The sequence below is a fragment of the Anoplopoma fimbria genome, chromosome 1 (assembly GCF_027596085.1).
Source record: "Anoplopoma fimbria isolate UVic2021 breed Golden Eagle Sablefish chromosome 1, Afim_UVic_2022, whole genome shotgun sequence".
NCBI classification, from domain to species: Eukaryota; Metazoa; Chordata; class Actinopteri; order Perciformes; family Anoplopomatidae; genus Anoplopoma; species Anoplopoma fimbria.
Window position 1 is genome coordinate 22,989,357 of NC_072449.1, and position 25,165 is coordinate 23,014,521.

Sequence of the window (25,165 nt, forward strand, 5' to 3'; positions counted from 1 at the left end):
AGGCATCATGGGCAACCTTTGACACTCCCTACCACAATAACCAACTTGTGGCATTATAAAATGATCTATAGATGTATTGCAACATCAACAGTGCCAACTGCATGAGATGGGAGGGGGGGGGGAAAGAGATCACAGGCAAACTCACATCAATATCTCCGAGCATGGCTGACAAAATAAAATAAATAAGTAAAACTCACCTTTCCTTACCATTTAAAGACATGTTTAATCCATCTCGGCTCACTACAGGCAGCCGATGCAGCGCTCAGCAGAAAGGAGATGTTATCGCATGAAAAATGGGGAGGCGCAGCCTTACTGATGTTCTGCTTTAATACAACATGAAAGTCAGGTTTGCAGGGGAGTCTGTTGCACTTCTGAGCAAAATCCGAGGAGATAGAGGGCATTGTGTGCCAGCCTTTGAATATATCCACGAAACATAGTGCAAAAAAAAAGTAGTTACATATTTTGGTTAACTTTTAATTGCCACAGGTTACGATCAGATGCTGAAAGTGATAGTAATAGATTACACATTGCTGTACTTCAATTAATACAAAAGACTTCTGACAAGGAACCAAGTATGCATTGTAAAACAGACAACTTGTTTACAAACATTTATTCTCACAAAAAAAAAAAAACAATTACAGAACAGACAAAACAGTTAGGCATTGAAAATGAAAAAAAAAAAAACTTGTATCTACTTAAATAGACTACAGTACATTCCCCACTAGGTCTGTACCGTGCATGTGCTTATGTTTGCAAGTTATGGTGAGGGAAGAAGCACAAAAGAGTGGCAGAGTAAGCGCTCTTATCAGGGATGTGCAGGTCCAGCCTCGCTGTTTTGAGTGCACGTCAGAAAGTGAAAAGCGCGCTGGCTACTGTACTGGTCTTCTGCTTAAAGCAGCACCCACCCCCGCACCACCGCGGTCCAAGAACAACTGGCCGACTTAAGACAGACGCAGTTATGATTTAATTTGTGGCTTACTGACCCACTCTCTGCTTCCCCAAACAGCAAAGAGAAATAAAACATCTGTTGTGTCTGTTATGTTCACCAACAAAAGAGAATCAGGCCACCAATCATTATTTGACAAAAGGAAGGTCGAACAGTCTGAAGTACTTTAAGGATAATTAGTTCACAGAGAAGTAAAAAAAATATAAACTAAACACAATTTCTTTGTGAGCAAAACTTTTTTCCCCACATTTAGAGCAGACGTTGACTATACAGAAACAAAAGGAAACTTGGAAAAAGCAATACTAATACTTTGCATGGATCATAAGTTCCTATTCGGCAGCCAGCTTCCTTATGTTCATGATCAACCTCTTGCTGTAGTCCTTGTGGTCGACGGGCTTCACATCCATCACTGTAGCCTTGATCCTGGATTCATCCTGTCAGACAAACAATTAGAAAACACATATCGTTATCTCACCGTCATTTCCCCTTTTGCAATACAACAGTCATGTCAGTCTGCTGTGCTTTCCTTGTGTCCTGACTGCTTACAGGCCGTACATTATGTCTGACTTCCATCAACATACTGGAGGCTGCACAAGTCGGAAAGACCTCTCTATTCCCTGATATTACAAGCCGTTCAAAAAACAGCTTTAACACAGATTCCCTACTCACGTTAAGTAAAAGAATATAAAAATACGACAATTCATGCCCCCCAGTGAAGTGTGAAGCCAGGGAATGGTTGCTCATTTTATCTCTCCATCCATAACACACATCTGCTGGAAATATACTATATATAGGCTTCTTCTCATCCCCCCCCATTACAAAGTGTGTTAATGTTAGGATGGCGAGTGTGAATTGTGTTGGCATTCAGATGAATGGTTTACAACAAAAAAAAAAAAAAAAAAAAAAAAAAGAAGCAGTTTTTAAAGTCATAACCACCTCCACAGCTGTCTAGACATAGGAAGGTCATTTCTACCAGGGCCATTATTCTCTGCATTTAAACAGAGGTTACGCTCATTTTGTCTCCATTAATCCTCTGCAGCTGAAGTGGGTGAAATGTAAATCGTCTTCTTTTGGACTCGTGCCCACATTCTTTCAGAATAGCCCACTATAATCGCTTTGTTAGTGGTGTGTGATGCAAGAGAAGTATTACGAAAAAAGATTACGATTTCATCATTGCAGTAAGACAAAGTAGAATGAACTGTCATGCAAAATATACTACTGATTGTAAGTCGCTTTGGATAAAAGCGTCTGCTAAATGACTGCAATGTAATGTAATGTAATGTAATGCAAAACCTCAATATAGAGAGAAATAAACAGGATACTCAAACTTTAGTGATGCATTGTTCAAAATGAGTCACTTTTGGCTTCTATCTTGGGTATTTTTTTAAATATTTTTTATAACTCATTGTTGTTCAGTAGAAGGAACACGTGTGGATTCAGACAAACCGATCAATCTTTGAAGATGATTGCATTATCTTCAGAACAGTGGTTAACGGTACCCTGTGGAGTTTGTGACCACCAGTAGTGCTATTCAGAAATGCTTTGGAATTTGTATCATGCATTTACACTGATCAACAGCCAACAAACATGGAGATAAACTAGCCTGATTCAAGTATGAGCCGGGGGAACAAACTTTAAGAAAACACGTTCACACACACACACACACACACACACACACACACACACACACACACACACACACACACACACACACACACACACACACACACACACACACACACACACACACACACACACACACACACACACACACACACACACACACACACACACACACACACACACACACACACACACACACACACACACACACGCACACACACACACGTTTGTCAGGCCTTTAGGATACACACAGTGTTTTGGGAGGGAAAGACTGAATATTAACAAAAACTCTCCACATGGCACCTTTAAGTGTTGTTGTTGTTGTTTACATCTGGGTTTCTAAAAGATTTGACTTTTAGGAAAAGAGATGTTTAGCTCTTTGACAGTCATCCATGCAAATCCCTTGCAGTATCTTAAGGGTTAAGCCCAAAGTTATGTTCTGCACTTCTCTGTCTGGCCAGCCACTTGTACGCACTAGAGGTAGAACACATTTTGGCAAAGGAAGACAAAAGCTATTAGATTTTTGATTGGAACACGATGCTAATCGATAAAACAACAATAGAAGGGCTTTCATCTTCCACTGACTCCAAACCAGACAGCCAAAGAATTTCATGAACAGGGCATTATAGCGTGCGTTTTTGTGGCATCCTACATGCAGACTGACAGAAATGTTAGAACTATGGTTGCTGCTGATCACTGGGTAAATAAGATGAGTTATGCAAATCTTTAAGCAGCCAACATCACACAGCCAAGTTTGGGTGTTGATGTTAGCTGCATATTTGATCGTTGCACACAATGTTGCACCAGTGGTTATTACGCAGCACCAGAAAACGGATCAAGTGCAATCTTTAGTGGAATGGAAAACCAGTAGTACTCCCATTTACCCTTCACTTTAACTGTTGCCCCAGAGTAATGTAACAGACTTGATCATGTGATCATTGACTGTCACATCTTCTAAGGCAGACAGGATGTATAAGGGCAAAACGAGAAAATATTAGCATGCTGATTTGATACTGGGCCTGCAGTGGTGAACACTGACCAGTGCTGCAATGAAAAGCCTTGAATGTTGAATATCAGCTCCACCATCAGTGTCATTCTGTTGAGACACTTAAACCCGTTACAACGTCTAGACACGGCCTACAGCGGAAATGAGACCTTAATAACAGCACAGCGGTTTGGATATTATAGCCGCGAGCAGACATTTCTGATGGCAGGCAAGTGAAAGATTTAAGACTGTCAAAGAGTCAAGTACTGAGCCGTTGTATTTAAAAGATTGCTTTTTGGCATTAACAACACAGGTATAGGAATAAAGTCATTCGTGCACTGACATTTAGAGAGTTACAACACAATAACCTATGTGCAATATTAAAATAATAAATATTTTGAAGGCCCAAACACAGCTTTGATATGGATTTGTATGAAAATAATAACATTACGCATCATGCTTACATAAACCAGCTTCACATCACAGTTGTTTTGATAAACGGGCTGTAATTAATCATAGAGTGTTGTGATTAAACAGCAAGAAAACTGTATTAAGTGGCAAAGCTTTTGGTTCTTTGAGAATGTTGATGCCAGAATGACAGGACTATCCTTTGATCCTAAATGGGACACCCTTCTCCTTCATCAGTGGCTCGGTTTTGCTCATTAAGAACATCGTGCTTGTTTGGGTTTTTGTTCAGTGTGATGTCGAGCAACAAACAATAGAGGGTCATAATACTTTCATTTCATTTTGATACTTAAAAGTCTAATAAATCTTGTTCATTCTTTATAACAATTGCAGTCATTCTCTTTTATGTAATATAGAGATAGTGATCAAGTTGTCAGCTGTAGTAAGCTATATTTAATATATTGTATAAGGGTGCAATTAACGTTTATTATCATTAATAACTATTAGATTTTAGTTTTCCAATTAATAGATTAATCGCCTGTTGGTAGAATATTGTGAAAGATGCCCATGGCATTTTGACATTTGATGGTTTTGTAGGCCCAATCAATCTTTGGTCATAAATAGATAAAACAGAAAAGCACCAAAACATCACATTTTACAGCTAGAACAAGGAAATTTTGTGTTAATTTTCTTAAAAATTAATTCCAAAATATTCTTTTGACCAATTTATGAATTATCCGTTTCAGCTTTAATGTTGATTATGTATGCATTAGGCTAAACATCTAATGTCAACCTTCCCAACATTAGGTATAGCGAAGGTGACCTTTGAATGTGCCGACAGACGGGTTTTAATGTCCTTATAAGAGATCATTTCATCATACTCCTCATGTGGCAGGTTCTTGATTGAATTAAAAATATAGAGAAATTACATTTCCTGAACTGTTCTGAAAAACCCTTAAACAAGAGTTTTCTGTCTAAACTTATTCCCACTGTGATGCAACAGGATGAATGGGTGTCATTAACTTCCTTTGTCCGACATCAAGCATACACAACATTGCACACATGACAACGTGGGAGAGCACGGCACAATGGCTGGCTTGTAGCATTGAGAGGGAGAAAAATAAACTGAAAGGGGGGGTTGCAGGTGTCTCTGTTGAAGGAATATGAGTCTGGAGGCAGCAGCCAATACATGCTTGTAGAAGTGCCATTGGCAGTTAGGATGCTGAGCTGAATGTGACAGACACAGTGGCCTCTTCTGTGGGTTGGAGGCGGATGCAGCCTCTGGCTACGCTCCAGACTTCCTGCTCAGAGTCCCAGCCCAATCAATTCTTTTATGATCATCCCTCAAAACAAGCCTCTATCTGTGTGGCCTTCAGGAAATAGTGACCACGACTAATCTGTGTGTGCCACCCTTCACAAAGCCACTGAAAATGAGCAGCAATCTCGGACAAACACTTAGGAGTTTTGTCAGCTATGACTCTGTCAGTCAAAATGAAAGCAGGGTAGTTCTGTCAATGAATGGGAAAAGTATCAAGGAGGAAAATACAAACGACTAAACATAAAGAACCTGTTTTCAGTCTACAAATGAATGATGGTGGTTCACGGGATTGAGGCTGGATTTTCTTTTCTCCCTGTCTCATAAAAATCCATATTTTCTATTTTGTTACAGCAATACGGCGCGATGGCAACAAACCCGTAGGCATTATATCAGACATTTACCATTCCTGCTTTACTCACGTTATATGTTTCTAGCTTCACTCTGCTGCGGAAGACAAAAGTGTTGAAGTTGGCTTGTTGGAAGACCTCGTCAAAAGCAGCTTCGTTCTGAAATCGAGAAACATTGGATTGGCTCAATTTCAAGAGGTACACATATTCTTTTAATCAAACGTCAGTTTCATCACAGTTGAAAATGCAAAACACAGCAAGCGTCTGAAAGCTGAATACTGAAAAACTGTTTTTACTTCGAAAACACATTTTTGAAGTAATTGTGCCTGTAAGAAACAAAGCACAGTCGGTGTCTTGAACACAAAATTGTCCATGCAGGAGTGTGTGATCGTGCATATCTGGCAGTAAAAAAAAACTATTTTTTTTTTCTCCTGAGGACAGTATTATATTCAGGAAGGAGAGTCTCACCGAGTCCTTGAGCTGCCCCAGGTAAGCTGCATTCTGACCCAGGATGGCCTCTGCACTCTCCTGGAAGCAAGTCACCCACTGGTTGTCAGCGTAATCTGCAATGTTGGCCTGTCGGATTATATAGAAAACAAAAGGCAAGAGTGAATAGGAAGAAAAGTTACATGCATATATACATGTATAGATCAATGTTCTCATGTTCTAATTTTGACTCATTATCTTCTTTGTTAGAGTCGTTTCTGGATGCTTAAATCAGGAATAATACACCTCTCTGCTCTTAAGAAATGATTACATTCTCTAATTAGACTGTAACCTGCTGGCAAAACCAGCAGAGTCCCCGACGCTCATGTGATGCATACAGTGGAAGCAAATTCACAGCTTATGCTACAGCTTGTGAAGAATAAAATGTCGACTGGTAAGTGGCACTAAACAAAAGCTGCTTAGTTCAGATGCCTGGCGGAAATTGCTCTGTTGCTGACTAAGTGAGTTTTTGTACTTATGTTGGTTTGAAAAACGAGCTCAGAATAAAAAGGCCTGGATTTGTATTGTCCTCCTAAAATTAGTACTCATCACACTGCGTCACAAAAACAGCAGAGCTGACTTTAAATGTTTCTATATTTAACAGCATAGAGGAGATTGGGCCAATGTTGAACCAGAGGGAGTGGGCCATAAGGGGAGAGAGGGGCTTGACTCCCGGGAGACAGAATAAGGACAGTAAGTTAGGAGAACAGAAAGACGAGGGTATAAGAATGACTAGAAGGATGATATGCATAGCCTCAGCTGAGGCAGCTGCTCAAGACTGAGCAGGAAGAACAGGCATTTAAGATATGTGCATTACCATAAATGTTTGTGTGGCAAAGGTGAAAAAGAGTCAGAAGTTTTAGGGAAGCCAGTGCTGAGTCACTTACAGAAAGGATGAGGCGGTACTTGAAGTTGGGGAACTCTTTGTCACACTTCTCACAGCGGAACATTCCATTGTGCTGGTCCACCACTTTTTTGTTGCAGTCTTGGCTGGGACAGGCCTGGTAAAGGCAGTTTTCCTTGCGCAGGTACACTATGGAGGCTATGCAGGTGTAGTAGTCCGCCTAAAAAGGGAAAACAAACAAACAAATATTGATATAAACAAAAGTTCAGTGCTGCATAATGTTACTGGAATGTGCTTCTTGCTAGATGCCTTCTTTCTCTCTCTTTCTCTGTCTTTCACGACCTTTGTGTTTTGTATGTTGGCCGTTGAAAACTAGGAATAAAACTGCATGAAATGAACATTAAGATGGCATTTTAAGGAGCGCTTAATGGTATATGTGAACAGTCAGAAAGCGACATTTGTGTAGCAGCTGCACAAGTTAAACTCCAAACCAGAATCCTAATGGCTCCGACAGAAATGCAAACTAGTGAGGTAGCTGCTGCGTTTAGGGGGGAACAGGCAAACTACTGAAACAGACTGCACACAAACAGCCTTCAGAAAACATTCCTAGTCCGCATGGAAAACACCCAACCAAGTGACATGAATTTCACATTGGATTAAAACAGGTGAATGGAAGAAGCAGCTCTGGATGTGCTGTAACCAAGGGGCAAACTGGTTTCAACATGTTTGCAGATGAGGCACATTACTTCTCCTCCTCGTGAAGGGCAGACCCTAATGTACTCGACAGATAGTTGTTGCACCCTTACAGCTAATTGTTTTGGACAGGCCTTTGCTGTGACAACAGAAAGGACACTAGGCCCTGCACGCTTTGATAAAAGGCTAAAGGCCAGTTCAGGGTCAGGGAACAGCACAAAAGACTCGCCAGCTTGCTGACTTAAGCACATCAACCAATCAATAATGCCACTATGTAAATGCAACTATGTTTACTGTGGAGAAACACGTACGTCCTCTGTATTTAGAGCTCCTCCAGAGGACTGAAAAGGAGAAATTAGGGCTGGGTGATATGGAGAAAATCTAACCTCAACTACGGTCGACTGTTGGTGCTTTCACAAAGTATTTATACACTGAGATTTTTGATAAATAATCATCAGTGATGTGGATATAATGACTAAGTGGGTCAATAGAACAGCTAGACCACTATGGTAAGTACAACAAAATTGCACCACTTTACTGTAAAGTAGTGTTTAAACCCAGGAAAAAGAAAACACTTATGCTATTTTATAATATCCAAAATCAAAAATGATATCTAGTCTTGTATAACGATATTAATATTATATCAACATATTGTACAGCCCTACGAAAAACTGGTATATTTTGAGAAATTGGAAAGCATTTTTAAAAGATTTCAGTGATCTGGGCAACCTGATTCATTTGTACGGTCGAGAGCAGCTTTTTTCTAAATCTATACACGATCAAGATCCTTTGCTGAGTGGTACAATGATCTTTAAAAAAAAAAAAATAAAAAAAAAAGAGGTGGAGGCAGACACCAAATGGGCTACAACAGCTGGAGAAAAGGACTCTTACTAATGTTTCTAACATTGCTAAAGTAAATAAACAAAAACACAATTTATTAAATAAAAATAAAAAAAGCATCTCCCGAAACAACAATGAAAATCAATTATTTCCTCTCTCTTCTCAATGCACTGACCCATTGTGTTAGTATGCAAAAGGCATTCAACCCCAATTAACTTCCAGAACAGGAAAATTGATATTCTTTGTCATTTTGGATTGACAAAAAGAAAAACAATCCTTAAATGTGATAAATGACAGCAACACAGCAACAAAATAAGAGAAATTCATCCTGTTCCAAGCCGGGAGCTGCTGGCTGTGCTTTTTTTTAATTATTGTTTTTGATTTACCAAAAAACAACCCAGACGTCAACCTCGGCTAAATGAGGTGCAATTAATCAAGTAAATCCCTCTTCAATTAGTGTGTGACTGACCAGGGCTGCCAAATAAGAGCTTGTTTCTGGTCACAATCACAGGCTTTTACAAATGCGGTGTCAAGCCAACAAGAGGACGGTGACCACGTGCTGTCAGAGAGGGCACGGGAGCCATGTGGGAACTTTAGATTGTGACACAAAGGCTTTGTGACAGGCACAATTAATTGCAACAGACTTTGGTTGGGGGAGAGGGGGAGGGTAATGAGAGGTCTGACCCCCCATGCCCCTGTGTATGGGATGTCTCAAAGGAGCTGAACCACGGTCATCCTCAACCCCTCTGTCAGTACCGGGCCCTCATCACACGCCATGCCGAGGCGGAGCAAGAGCCTCCGTAGCCCGGGGTAAGACCTTTTCCTCCTGAACGGCAGGAAGCTAATGCCACGAGGAGCCCTTCACCTGACAGGGGGCTAATAGTTTGTCGGGATTTTTGGGGTCTGGAATTTAAGAATATGTAATAGATGGGGCTGCTTGAGCTGCACTGTGGTGCCCGCAGATGATAGAATAGCTGAATTGGCTACAATAAAAGAGGAATAATGAGGAAGCAATACGTCTACTATCTGTTACTGGAAATCCTGCAGTTCTGGCCATATCAGAAAGAATTATGATGGCAACTGCATTAAAATTGTGAAATATTCATCAAACATATCTTACACTTACTTGAGGCGTAAAGATAACTGCTACTCTGGTTGAATCGATCCATCTTGCATGTGTCGTTCTCTCGGGAATTATGGGCCCTTAAATCCTCTTTGAGCTTCCAAAGAGACAAGGGAGCTAAATTGTTCTTCTTGTGTCTCTTGCTGCCCTATAATAATGGCTTCCATCTATTAATTGTCTTATAGTCTTAATGGGATACTTTCCTCATACTGTTATGATTACTAATGTGCAGATCATGTTAAATTACTCAAGTTAGGATCTCTGCACTGGTCACATTATCCGCTCTAGGCAACTTATACACTTCTGCGAGCACCGTTTCCCTCAAAGGTATAAATGAAAAAAGGGGGAAATTAGAGAACACACATTACTTTACTTATCCGAGGGCAGTAATTGCATTACAGAGGGCAAAGAATAGAAACTGTGTAATCTTAGTAATCAATACCAGAGATGAATGTGACTTTCACCATAACAATACACAATACAAGACTGTGAGAGGACACCCACAATGCAGGGAGTTATGAGGAGGACGGAGCCCGATTTTGAAGCACACAAACCTGGTGGTGCAGTGATTTTATGAGTCAATAATTAAGAATACTCGTCACGCTGACTTAGCCAGAAGTACCTTTGCAAAGCAGAGCTAGACAAGGACACATTTAAATGAGTAGGGCTGGACCCGAATATTCGACTATTCAGTTATTCGTTCTTTGGGTAGGTGCTGTATTGACATAAACTTTGCTATGTGAGTTCTTAATAAAGGCAGATTGACTGTGACCACCTCCTTATATATTGTTTGGGATTCAACGGCAGGCTTTCGGTTTGCCCTTGAATATTTTCAAAGAATCATCCTTGAATAACAATATGTCTGGGGGTTACCATTGCTTGAATGTTTGGGGCGGCATCAAGGCAAAGCTGAGCATGTGTGTACCTTGTCTCCATGTCCCAGGTGCTCCGTCTTGACGTCCGACAGAGTCTTCCAGTTGGTGAGTCCTCCTCCCCCGCTGCCTTTCACCTCTGTCAGAGACTGTCCATCCACGGCATGGCCCTCCTTGTCATACCTATTTGAAAGAGAGAACGAATATCGGTCACTGCTGATTTGTACCCATTAACAGTCGAGTTTTTTTTTTTTTTTTTTCATTAATCGATTGATTATTTCCTTGATTTATTGTTCATTCCATTAAAATGCCGGGAAAAAAAATCTATTAATTTACAAATTAATCACATCACACAACTTCATTTCAATTTTGCCATGCCCAAGCTGGTATATGGCATTATCCTGTTTATGTTATCTGACGGACATTCCAAAACCAAGATTTTAATTTAATATAATAGAGGACATAAAAAGAGCAAAACTTTTGCACGCCAGTAGGACGACAGGTGCGTAGAAGTACCTCAGGTAGACAATATAGAACAAAAAAACTCTACTTTTTGGTAACCTGATGAAGATCTGCGTACCGAAACGTTGTGACTGAAATATACCCATATGCAAGTGAAGAAGACTGTGCGGGAATATAATAGAGGACAAAACAATCACATTTGAGAAACAGAATATTTGCGTTTTTGCTTAAGAAATGCCATAAAGACTTATCTAAATATCTGCAGATTTATTCTATCAATAGACCAATCCATAAAGAAAGTTATGGTTTCAGGTCTGTACAGTAGTACCTCACATTTACCTTGTTAAAAATAAATTCAGGAAAGCTGTATTTCCACATAATAAGGTTGGCATATTGAGGCCTACTTCAGACTGCTGCTTCATTTATTTGAATACATCCAAACCAAAGCAGGAGACACAATAGTCTGCTGTTCACATGGCTGTCAACAAACTACCGGCTGTCCATTTAACAGTTAGATAAAAAAATAAAAGAAATCTTGTTCCTGGTAGAGCATCCATTTGTGTTTGTCAAAGCAAGGATGGCTCAGCTGAGAGCAAGGCAGGCTGAGAGGCTGGTGAAATGAATCAACAGCAGAGGGACAGATGAGCTGGCCAGGGTCAGGGCTTTTACAGTGATATCAGAAACCCATTTTCACCCAATGTTCCTCGGTAATTCAGGGAAGACAAAAGGAAGAAGAAGAAGGGAGGAGGCAGAGTAGAAGGAGAGGAAAGATGGGTGGAGGTAAAAATGCAGTTGAATGCAGGAGGGGGAAATAACAGTTTAAAATGGTCACAGGGATCAATAGAGCTTACTAATCTGTTGGCCACAAGGCAGAGTGGCGCACAATGGGGTGGTCGGGGTTGTAAATACAGCGAGAGCATGCTTTGCTCCTGGAGGCATGACTAATTGAAAATATCCCCATTAATGTGTGTGGCCAGAGGAGCTGCCAATTTCCCACATTGACAAATGTGAGCAATTCTTTATGGTGGCACCAGATCCCTCACGGGTGTACCGGCACTGTTTTGCTTTAACTGGGCCCTGCACCCAGTTAGGAACTTGTAAGAAGACATTCGGACTGATCCGTTGTCTGCCAGAAAGCAAAAACGCGGACATATTAGACCTGGCTGAAAATGTGCAACAGTCAACTGAAGGGCGGCGGGTTGATCCCAGATGAGAGCAGAGCGGCATCAGTGAGACAAACTATCTGCAGGAACCCCGAGATAAGATGACTGGAGGCTCGGCAGACATGCATGTGCTTGCCGTAGTCATGTCTAAAGTCAGCGTGTCAATGAACAAGGACAGGGTGGGAGAAGAGACATGTCAGAGGAAGAGGTTTGAGGGGATGATGGGAAAGTCTCAGTCAGCAGTGTTCTTAGCTACGAGCAAAGACCTTGATGCCTTGGCTGCGATTGGCTAACACGCCACCAACACAATCACTCCATGTTGTGTGTGACATGATGTTAGTAGCTTCATCTGAAATGAGTGACATGTGGTCAAACATTGAGCTACCAGTAACAATGAAACCACAGAAGAAGGTTCATTTACCGTATTTTCCGCACTATAAGGCGCACTTAAAAGCCTTTAATTTTCTCAAAAAACGACAGTGCGCCTTATAATCCGGAGCGCTTTATATATGGATTAATTCTGGTTGTGCTGACTGACCTCGAAGCGGTTTTGTGTGGTACACGGCGCTCTGTCAACATGTTTTAGTACGACTTTGGTAAACTACAAAGCCGCACCGCAGCAGCATTACGGCCACCGTAGTCAGGAGCGTCGCGGAGTAATACATACTGTGCTTCACCATAATATTACAGTGTGTGTGTATAAGGACCCAACATGGCTCCTGTCAAGAGACACGCTGACGACGCGGACTTCAAACTCAAGGCTGTCAGTCACGCAGTAGAACATGGGAATAGAGCAGCTGCGAGAGAATTCAACATTAATGAATCAATGGTACGGAAGTGGAGGAAGTTTGACTGACTGACTGTTTTGTTTCGCTTAATGCGCCTTATAGTCCGGTGCGCCTTATATATGAAAAAAGATCGAAAATAGACCATTCATTGACAGTGCGCCTTATAATCCAGTGCGCCCTATAGTGCGGAAAATACGGTAATGTAAAAAATGTGTTTTCCTCCCCCCCCCATTTCAGCCTAATGACAGCAAAGTTATTCTCTATCTCCTCAAAATGGATAGATCACACAGACTACATTTCTACAAAAAATATATATATTTCAGAGAACACTGTTGAATAAAAGAGCAAGAATACAGCAATCTCACGTTTATATATCCTTCCCACACCCTGGGACAGTTCTGCATGAATCAGTAGATTCTCACCACAGTGTCACAAACATTGAATTTAAAATGAGTTTGTCATATACAGAACTCCAGAGTCCAAGTATATATATCATGGAAAAACAGAACAGAAAGTTATTGCTGTGCTACAGTGCTTTTCTTGGGGGGAAAAAAAACAAAAACAGGATTTAAATAGTGCAGTAAGCCAAACTGAACATCCTGCTAACCTGTTTTTTTTGCTGTGTTTTAAATAAGTTGACCTTGGCATACATGTATGAATAAATCATATTGGACAAGTTATTATTAATCTCTAAGAAAGAGACCAAGAAAGTTTCAATCGTTGTAAACCTTCTGTAAATTAAACATAAAATGTAGCTTCCATGAGAGTATTTTGAGTTATAAAAGCACTGATATTATAATTCTATGACTAATCTGTCCATAGCAAGTCACAAGAAGGGCTGCAAGTTTCCAATATTCACTTTATCCATTAATGTGCCCAGAACTAGTGCTGGAACTAATACATTTTCTTTGTTAATCAATAAATTGTTTGGTGTATAAAATGTCAGAAAATGGTTAAATTGGGGTGTTTTTAAATGTCTTGTTTTGTCCTCCTAAATGTAATAGTTCACAACTAATCGATTGATCGTTGCAGTTCTCCCCAAAACCCAACCTAAATTATTATTTTTTTTTAGTCCAACCAACAGTCTAAAGGAAGATATTTAGTTTAATATCATACATGACAAAAAAAAAGCAACAAATCTTCACATCTAAGAAGCTGCAACCAGCAAATTATTTGTCATTTTTGCTATATCCACTAAAAAGTTAATCCAATAAAACATAACGCAACATAGTGCTCATTCAATGATCGAGTAAAGCATCTGGGGGTTACGTGCCCTGGTTCAAGAATAATTTGAGTAGTGACTGAAACAAGCAATAACGGCACCAAGAGAAGAATTACTAATTAGGTTCAGTTAATAACTCAACACCAGCAATTCAGCTAGTATATCCGCCACTCTCTTTTTTTTCCTTCTTTTTTTAATCAATACAGCAAAGGCGAACATGTGGGTAAAGGAACAGTCAATTAAATACTGAGGCATCATATTCATTTGACTTCTATGTTAAAGCTTGTTTGCTGACATGATTAGTGTCACAACCATATGCTGTGGCCTGTACATGTGGCAATACTGGAGCCATGATAAAGACAAAGAAACGGTCAGCTTGGACTTGCGTGACTATATGAGTCACGCAAGTCCATTGTGTTGAATGTCTGAGGTTGAAGGCATCAAGCAACGAGGAGCAACACGACCAAGTATAGTTATCACTGAAGTGACTGTATGAGAAAAGGCAGCATGACCATCTCCAAATGAGCTGTTGCCACCTAATGGACAACTGCATCTTTACACTTAGATTGACCAAAGTGTGAATGTGAAGTCGGATTTTTTACACTTTTAATGTCCACAAAGAGGAACTTAGTGTAGGTTAAATGTCAAGTTGGCAACCTGTGTCATTAACTCTCAAAAAGACAGAGCGTAGAGCAAATGCATACTCACAATGGACTGAGATCAAAGACTAAGCCAAGATCAAGATAATTAGTGCAGAGTGCAGCGTTCTTATTTAGAAGAGCGCTGGAAAGTGCTGAGACGAACGACTAATACTCTGCGGGACTTTGAGTCAATAGCCCACCAAGGAAAGACTATTCATTTGAGGAAGTCTCAAAGGTCTGCGCCAAAGCACAATCAAATTAAGACGCCTCTGCAGGAGTAAAAACAGAGTTTCAGCAGCCTTGGCTGTACTTTAAAAGGCATATTTATGTTGGGCTGTGGGAGGAAAAAGCTTTGGGTTCTTCTAAGCAAAACAAAAAAATATAATCATCTAAAGCTTAATTTTGAGTTTATTGATTTCCTCCCTTGTTCCGTTTTTCATAATTTAGATTACAGAACAGGCAGTAAGGGACACACTTGTGGACGGCTACCACACCGAGACTCAGACTTATCAGGGACACAACAAAACACACAATCTGTATTTAACAGCTGGGAGTCTTGCAGTAAAAACATACACTAACAACTTGTTTGTCATCATCACTAGATATCATCTACATAATAAAGCCCTAAAATAAAGATAAACAATTAAGGAGGCTATTCTCTCTATTGTCTTCACAGCATGGCTGAGACAAAGCTGAGACAAAGCTCTCAGACATGCAGGACAATGATGAAAATGTACTTATCAAATTAATTAAAATAAATTGTGAGAGTAAAAGGGCTTAGAACATTGTGATTGAAGTATATGATGGTCGTTCTCATGCACACGTACGTTTCATTAGTTGTTGCTGATATTTTGGGGTTGGTACCGTTTGGTACACCGATTTTGCAGCGACATTTTTTAACCACAAAAAAAAAAAAAAAAAAAAAATAGAATAAAACTTTTTTTTTTTTTTTTTTTTTAACAATCCAAAAAAACACCATTAGGACACCAATACCTTGAGGAACACTGTAGAAAACCCAATGCTGTGATTTGTTATCGAAAACGTTTGAAAGTTAGAGATTTCTGCAAGAATAACATATTGCAGCGGTTCGATGGCGTTCCCTTCTGTTCTGGAAACTGCCCAGAAACCGCCTTATTGTCAATACACCTGGGAAGGCCATACATCCTCTGAATGCCCTAGGTCTCTTGTTAGTAGTTGTAAAGTTTCATGAGGCCTATTATTATGCTCATTATCCTAGAGGTCACAACAGGTCATTTTACACAGTGACTTCAAGTTCAGACCATCAAGCAATAGTCTCACTACGTGAAATGACTACTATGGGGACTAACGTCATCACACATGAATTAGGCTCATTGGTGACAGAAGAGTCTCAGTTTTCCCAGTGATAACTAAATTGTGCAATTCCAGCACAGTCTAGGGGACCCCAGCATGCAGAAATATTTTAAGATATATTGAGGTGAGTCGTCCCCTTTGAGAATCACCATGCCAGTTTTCCCTCCACAAAATTAAGCCCAACTTTGGAAAGTTATTTAATATACTTCAGAGTTTCATGTGATACCAGTATATTCACTCCAGCACAAAGACCTCTACAGCCGCTTAAAGACATTAATGTCCGCCGGCGATCCTGTGGCTCTCAGAGGGTTATGGATCATCTTCTCAGGCTGTCCGAGTGAGAAGCGGCTGAAGAACGACTCTCCATCATTAACAGAAGAAAGAACAGGAAGTACGAAAAGACTCTGCTCCAGCAGGGATGTGCAAAACGTGACCCAGGACTTAATGGTGCTCAGGTTACAGAATGCATAAGAGTTCTTATGACAAAGCACTTTCTATCACGACGCAAATATAATAACTTAAATTATAATCCCATCATATTAAAAAAAAAAAAAAAAACGTGGAATGCCAACTGCTGTGAACTGCTGCTACGAAATGAAATAGAAAATATATTCAGAGAAGCCAGAGGCTGGTGGTAATACCATCATCAAGAAATTACTGAGCCAAGACGTCTGATTAAAGAACATTTGAGCATATTTTGTGATTTGCCTCTTTCTCACCTGCAAACTAGAGTCACATTTCACTGCTCTGATTATGCAGATCAGGTCCTCTGATCATGTATAAATACTCACAGCCACATTTGTGAAGGCAGAAAAAGGCCACACTCGACTCGTCACTAATTCAATTTGAACCGTTTACGTTTTTTTTTTTTGTTGTTGTTTTTTTTTAAATAATTCTACAGTGCAGAGCAGGCACTGGTATGGGGGAGGTTAATAATTGAACCTCTTTGGATGGAATCAGTTGGATCTCCACTCACAAATACAGACATTTGCTTTCATGTCAGAGAGGAGGGGCAGAAACCATAAGGACGGCTCAGTTTGCCACAGAGCTGGAGCGAGATTCACCCCCTGCTGCGATGTGACAGCACTGCCTCGTGTGCCAATCATGTGTCAACTTGTACCCCTGCATAAAGCCACCCAACACGTGTCACCACACAAAGACTAGGTGACGTCTTTGTTTAAAAACTGAAAAACAAAAAAACAACAAAATGTGTCTCTCACCCCTAACAAAAGACATACATACTGTGCGGGAGTATTTTTGGTCATGCCGTGCATCGGGGAGAGGGGATAATTTAGAAAATAAGGAATCGAGGAACTGACACAGGAGACCAAATTAAAGATGAAAGCTTTGGTTTTCAAAAGTTTCTCTTTTCTATTGCAAGAAAAAGCCAACAGAAAAAAAATCTTCAAGGAATAAGAGACACATGCCTTGATTGTGTAAGTAGACAATTCTTCAACTGTGCATAAATGGTTTGTAGTACGTCTAACAAAAAAAAAAAAAAAAAAAAAAAAAAAAATAGTGCTATACACATGTCTAAATGTACAAAGATATCTTGCCAAAAATCTAAAACAAACATGAAAGTACACACACACAGAGAGAGAGAGAGAGAGAGAGAGAGAGAGAGAGAGAGAGAGAGAGAGAGAGAGAGAGAGAGAGAGAGAGAGAGAGAGAGAGAGAGAGAGAGAGAGAAATTAGTCTGGATATCATTTCATCTGGAAAGGCGATTAGGGGAGAAAAAAAACCCACATTTCCACAGATTAAGTATGATTTCCATTTATATGTAATGCTTCATTGAGGCTAATGGGGGGAAACTAATCTTGATAATGAGAATCAAAGCATGCACTCTTCAACCATTTCAATCCTTCGAGTTCTCCAATTTCAACAGCAATACTTGCACGCAATAACTTTATCTTACGGTGGGTGAAATAAATAAGAAGCAGCCCTCTGGCGTTTAATATATATCATGTTTCATACCTGCAATGAAAGCACTCTGTCATCGGTGCACAGTTGCTAGAACACATGAGCAATTTTCTGCACTGCATTATCTATGAACATCAGGCTCACTTACCAGCCTCTGAGCTTATAGGCCTCGGGGATGTCCGGGTTGATCATCACGGTGCTGCTGAAGGATGCAGAGAGGGACCGGCCTCCGTAGTCCGAAAGCTTCGCCCCCTTTATGGCCACGATGGGCTGTCCAGAGCCTTCAAACTTTTCTGCCTACACGAGACAAGAGATAGGGAAACACTCTTTAAAACTTTGTTGTTGCTTATTATTTATCTGGAATTCATCGCTTCCATTTCTTGGATTTGTTGCTACTTTGTACAAGAATGTTAACCCTTATGCATCAGGGATTTAAAAATTCAGTTTTGTTTTTTTTTTTACCATTGTCTTCCAGATTAAGCCATTTTCTGAAAAGTGGCTCATAATGGGAATGCCAACATGCTCATAATTAGCAGGTATAATGTTTACTATGTTCACCATCTCAGTTCAGCATGTTCGATTAGCACTTAGCACAGTTGAAGATAATAGGAATGTCATTTAGTATTACAGGTTTTTCATAACCAAATTATTTGACAACCTGAAATTTTGACCTGATGGTGATGGAAGATGAAGAGTTACGGGATCACCAAGGTTTTTACACTTTATCCAGTGGGGAACATTAACGTCTAACAAATGTCACGGCAATCCCTCAGAAAGTATAGATATAAAAAGATTTAATTGAACTAAAAGAAAAGGTCTAGGGAAAGCCAAAGTATTTAGGGTTCATCATCTGGGGACCCTGAATCTTAATCAATAAAATAGGTATTAAGATATTTTAGTCTGAGCCAAAGACCTCTCCGCTATGAACACATTTCTATTTAGTTCAGTTCTAAAATTACTTACAAATTGTTAGATAACATGTTTGCTTGTTTTTCCAATATCATAGGGTTTCAGGACGCTTTACTGTAATAACCTGAGGCCACAAACTAATAAAAAACTATAACAGAGAGCGGAGGGGGGGGCAACAGTGCAGCACTCGGTGACGGGGAAAAATATCTCCAACACTTGCTTCTTGGTATTGCCATTGTTCTTTATAGACTATACATCTTGTGTACCTCAGCAAGTCCCTGTGGAAAAGGGGTATGTGTCGAACAAACAAACAGCGAACACTGCTTCTTGTCAGGAGGAAAGAAATGGTGGCCACCTCAACACAGTCCCTCTGAGCCACAGGTAAAAATCAACTGCATGGGCACAGTTACTTTATCACCCCGTGACAGGGAACGATTTAAATACAAATCCACCTCCGATAAACACTGCACACATTATCGCATTTCTTTGGTTCTCAAACTGCTGAACAGTGATCAGTAAATGTGTTGAACAACCATTTCTAATTAAACAGCTTTCTGACATGGTCTCACCTATGAAGGTAAATCAATGTCAAAATCTGAGAGCACAAATGAGATTCACGTGCGTGTAGATGTCTCGAACAGCCGAGCACATATACAAGTTTTGCAAGCACCTTCACATCACTCCATGCAGGATATCTCTGCTCGAACAAGCAACATTGAAGCCCACAAGGAGACAACCAATGCTTTGAGGGCGAGGAGCGTCAGAAACATGCTCTTCTGCTAGCAAAGCTTTTACCTGCTTGCTCGCATGGTTTTTTTCTTTTAGAGTGTAAGTAGGCGGACTCAGTCGCCTTACAATCCTCGTCTTTGGATTGGCCGATATCACTCCCGAAACAGACACTAGGTGGCCGTATAAAGGGGGCTTTCAATCCACCACTAAACACTGTTCCTCTACATCTCAGAGGTAAATATTCTACATTTGACTGACACCTTTTGGTAACTTTTCAGACTGTAGAGCCCAATGAAATACTAAGCATGTTAAAAGCGTTTTTTGAAATACAATTATTCAGTTCTATTTATTTTGTAAATAAACTGGATTCAAGTTGCACAGATTCATTTAAATTCACTCCATCATTCATTTACCAATAATGTGTGTTTTATATCAAACCTCTTGTTATTATCAGCCAAAAGAAACTCATTGATCCTAATTGAGTAAAAGATGATGTGAACATATTTAAAATCATACTGTTGTTTTTTTACAGAAGTTAACAGATAAAATGTAGTTTTAATACTAAGAGCAAGAACTTTGACCCGGTCAGGGATCTGGAGCCAAGGTTAGGAACCACTACTTGTATATTAACTGTTTGTCAAGTTAAATCACTGACGAATAATTATTGGATTAAAAAATATACACTTCACTGCAGTAAAAGTACTAATACCATACTGGTGATCAGAACCTTCGTAAAGTATATTATCATCAGCAAATTGCAGTAAAATGTTCCCGGTCAGTGTTTAACTATCATATCTGATGTTTCGGGATACAAATGATTGCTGCATTAATGTGTATGCTGCATGTTTTAACTCCTTTAATTACCGTTTGTTAGCTTAATCTACAGTAATGCATAATATTCTATAAGATTATTGTATGTTTGTAGTGTCAGTACAGCACAATATTTACCTCTGAGATGTAGTGGAGTTATTAAGTCCATTATTTTACTCTTTATAGTAAATGGTTGTTCTCAGAGGAGCATTTGGAGGGACAAAAGCTCTGAGGGGAGGATGTCAATGCATCATAAAAAGGCAGCTATTGATTTTCACTACCCATTTTTTTTAAAAGCTCCAGACACAACTTGCTCTACCTCATTACACGTTTTACTCCCCAACTAATGTTTGTACTCACGTCCTCTCCCCACAGCGTGACAGTCACAAGCTTCCCGGACATGTCCATCAAGTTGAGCGTCCTCTTGGAAACTTCCTTGTTTGTCTTGGTGGTGAGGCGGGTCACTTCGTCCACACTCTTACACACTCCAATCACATCTGTAATAGAAGACATAAACCAGTGCATTAGCAGCAGACACTGGATCTATTTCTCTATTCCCGACCTAAATGATTCACAGTTTTAAGTAAAGTTTGAATCATTTCACCACTTATGATATTCTTGAGAGACGATGACCATATAGGTTTAATTTCCCCCGCAAAATCTCCGGATTGTTTTCCGAATATACATATCATAAATATTGATCGTGTTTACGCCTACGGGTCATTGTAGGTCCCATGGTTTCCGGCATAAATTGGCTCATGGAAGATAAGTGATTTATTCATTCCAAATCAGGTGCACTGACCTGTGTACCAAGCACTTACATCCATAATGTAGGAGGGAGTCCAAGAAATAGGCAGTAATTGTTTCCACCGACGCACTTCATCAAGCATACTTTGTTGACTAATGTAATCAAGCGTGAGAAATGCAAAGCCATTTATTTGTTAATGTGCAAGAGTGGCACCACCAACATTACTCATCTATAAACCCCCGACCGCACTGAGTAGAAGCGTTTCGAATGTAATAACTAGGTTGAATAAAACTTAACGTCGGATGCCGACTGGTAAGCTGGAGAGAAATTACTCAAATAGCAGTCCAAGCCGCAGTCTTCATTAAAGGAATTATAAGGAGAAGACTCCTTCATATCACTTCATTTTACCTGTGACAGCAGGTTCTCATTTTCTCATCGGCTCTGCCATAGGGCCCAAAGTCAATCTGCACTACAGGCTATTACTGTCATCAGGATTATTAATACCGCTTTTATCTCTCTGCTCGTTTGCTGTAATTACCTCAACCTCACAGCATATCCGGCTCTACTTTCAGCTACAAACTCTATCCTCTGCTTATGATAACTTGTTATTAGGTGCTTGGGAAGACCTTGGTACGAGCAGGGCTCTAAGCTCCAGTTGCTTTTTCGCAATACACCACCGCTTAAGAGACTTATGATGTGTTTATGACGGCATCATAGAGCCAAAGCCTTCCGTAAAGGAAATAATGTGCACTTGCACACCAGGAATCACGGAGGACACAAACATTCACTACGTGCAGTTTAGAGCACGGTACATTCACTGTTTTTATAATAAGCTTCTGGTATACAATATGTATCACTGTAAGATAAGTCTTTGTTTAGGAGATGGCAGGAAAAAAGGGGTTCCAACTTAAAGAAAAAAAAAAATCTATGTTTAGATTCCTCCACCATATTTTAACCTGTCAAGACTGTAGGCTAGGTTTAATTATCATCTTACATAAGCTGCCTTTAAATGTTTTATTCAGCTGTTCTCTTTCTTACAACATTGTACTTGGAGGGTTTAAAGCTGACTGTTTCACTCATTTGTTCCATTTGACTCAGTGAAATATCTAGAAACACCTATGGTAATTGCCAAAAGCCCAAAAAAGTATGCATAGAAATCTGCAACCTGAACTAACAATACTTCAACTGTCGATAGGCTTTTTCTTACAAAGACATCGTGTTTGAGCAGAACTCTGCTCCATTTCAGGTCTATCTATAGGGTTATTTGTTTTATTTTTGACATGTTGTTGTATATGTAGTTGAGAGGCTGCTCATTATTTTCCACTAAAAATACAGTCTGGGAAAATGAGGAAAATTTAGGTTACATTTGTCTTGGGTTTTAATGACACATGTTGGGTTCAGAAATGCACGCGTAGATCCTTACCAATGATTGCGTCTTTTTCTCGGTTCTCCAGGTCACAGATAGAGACGAAGTCACACTGCATCACGGGAACATCACAGGCGTCCTCGCAGGGGATGATGGAGGAATCTCCATTGAGAGTCATCTCGTAGTCATTCTTCACTGATGTGTACTGCTTGTTGGCGATCTTCAGGGAGCCCTTGGATATGTAGTAAACCTGACCCACACAGATGGATGAACTACGTGTTATTCAGAGATCTGGGGCGCGTTTCACCTGACTGAATGGTGCAAACAAGATACGACTTCAGGCAGTCGGTGGGGATCAACAGGGGCTGGCAGATGATCATAAGCTGCTTATTGTATGGGTACAGTGTAGCCAGATGACTCATTCATAGTCTCTGTGGTTTTAACTCACTGAGTACTGGCAGCTGATGATAGAGCGGTCTGCGGCCAAATCTGTCAGTTTTGACAGATAGTTAGGACACACTGCGCTGAATCATTATCCGGAGGAACGTCTCACCTTGCCAACATCAATGAGGCTGAAGAACTTGTCCACCTCTTGGTTGAAACCAGTCACTCTTATCTCTCCCTGTAATAAAAAAGAAAAGTTAGTTAATATATTGAATTATGCCAGAGACAGTACAGGATTTACAACTACAAGTTTATTCATAAAGCATAAAAATCCACACCGGGACCACAATAACACTCACACTCTCATCCAGAATCTCCATGGAGAAGAGTTTGCCGTCACCCCGAGAGTTGCTCCATGTACGGATGCTGCTCTTGTTGGTCACACGGGCGCAGATGGTCCACCTACCAGACAACAAGAAGTCTGAGGTTAGTCATGTCAGTATTGTTCATTTCTAGAGCACCACATGGGGTGAGATGTAACCCTACATTTGCATGTTTTTTTTCCATTATTAAATGATTCATTTATTCATCAACTCAACCTTTTAGTAATCCGTGTATGTTGCCTGACCGGTATTGCATTTTTTAGGCCAGCAGCACAGTGGCCAACCAAAAGTGCTCATGCATCTGTGGACTTCAGGATGCAGACTACCGATAGTAAAATTCAACACTTTTAAAAATATAAACTTTTTTTTAATATAATAGTGTTGCATAAACAAACATATTTGATACATTTTTTTTTAAAGAATTGTGAACAAGAGCTTTTGCATCTTCCACTACTCCTTCCAATTATGTAGTTGTTCATGATATGTTGCCTCCTTTTTATTAGCTTTTCTGGTGCTTAGTAGGATTTTATTGCTATTATTTACATACAGTGGGTTTTCAATTGGTTTGTTTTATCATAAATGTATATATGTTGTTGATGTACCAAACATTTCACACACACACACACACACACACACACACACACACACACACACACACACACACACACACACACACACACACACACACACACACACACACACACACACACACACACACACACACACACACACACACACACACACACACACACACACACACACACACACACACACACACACACACACACACACACACACACACACACACTTTTCCTACTTTTCCTACTGGGAAGCATACTCACTTGGACTGATAGGGGTTGAGGCTGGCGATGGGCACCACTTTGGAGCTGCCCCCCGGAGTACTGGGCATGGCAGATGGGGTCTTTTTCCCAAAGTCTCTATTGAAACCTTTTTGCACTGTTGAAGGAACGAAGAGAGAAATAAATGATCCATGAAAAACAGTGATGGAAAGAAGTCGAGAGGGAGGCACATGCATTATTCATCAGAGACGAATTACAAAAATCCAATTGCTTTGGATTGCAACTGCTCGATCACTGTAATCATCTCACTTCATGAGGGAAGTTTCATCAAAGAAGAACCCAACGACTTAAAGAAAATCTACCACTGTTGGTTCTCGAGTTGAGCAGGAAACATAAATCTTGTCAAGCTCAGTTGGTGAAGATGTGTGATCCAGCATTTTTCGGTGGGAAGGATGATTCACATTGCACAGAATCAGGGCAGAGTGTGAAATGCTATAACAAACTGGATCTGTTCTTCCCCAGGAGAGCTGTGCTGCCTGACTTTGAGATTTTTTCCGTTTGAACGAGCGCTGCACATTTGATTTGTGTGCGTCTCACGCGGAGGATTACAGTTCAAAGTGTCCACTTAAGTCCTCCCACTTTGCCAACCACTGCACTTCTGGTAATTAAGCCTCCAGATCAACCAGCACACACAGAGAAATGAACAATGACTGTGCTGATGAGGAGGGTGCTTGCCACAACTCAATTCCCACACAGCAGATTAGAGGGATGAATACCTGCTATGACACACTAGAAAGACAGAAAAAAAAAAAAAAAAGAAAAAAAAAACTCTCTGCACATCTCTCCTATTTCAAGTTATTTGCGATTCTGTGACCCACTGCTTATCTCTGACATGAACAAATTTGAAAAATAAATCTGTTTGCTCATGGCGTCAAACTACACTCTCCAGGTTGTCTGTGCTACGGGGTATTTGTTTGTGTATTCTACTGTGCTTCCAAAGAAGATAAACACTATGATTGACAGTCA

General features: G+C 40.2%; 1 protein-coding gene across 1 annotated transcript in view; it reads right to left on the reverse strand.

Moving 5' to 3' along the window:
• Positions 1–443: 443 nt before the first annotated feature.
• rpa1 (replication protein A1) overlaps positions 444–25,165 on the reverse strand; it is a 28,445-nt gene continuing 3,723 nt past the window's right edge. Inside the window, 11 exon segments of the mRNA XM_054598309.1 lie at positions 444–1,380; positions 5,697–5,783; positions 6,093–6,200; positions 6,998–7,174; positions 10,536–10,665; positions 18,159–18,307; positions 20,819–20,955; positions 22,630–22,822; positions 23,126–23,194; positions 23,316–23,418; positions 24,182–24,296. Coding sequence (XP_054454284.1) covers positions 1,276–1,380; positions 5,697–5,783; positions 6,093–6,200; positions 6,998–7,174; positions 10,536–10,665; positions 18,159–18,307; positions 20,819–20,955; positions 22,630–22,822; positions 23,126–23,194; positions 23,316–23,418; positions 24,182–24,296 — 1,373 coding nt within the window. The 3' untranslated portion in view covers positions 444–1,275.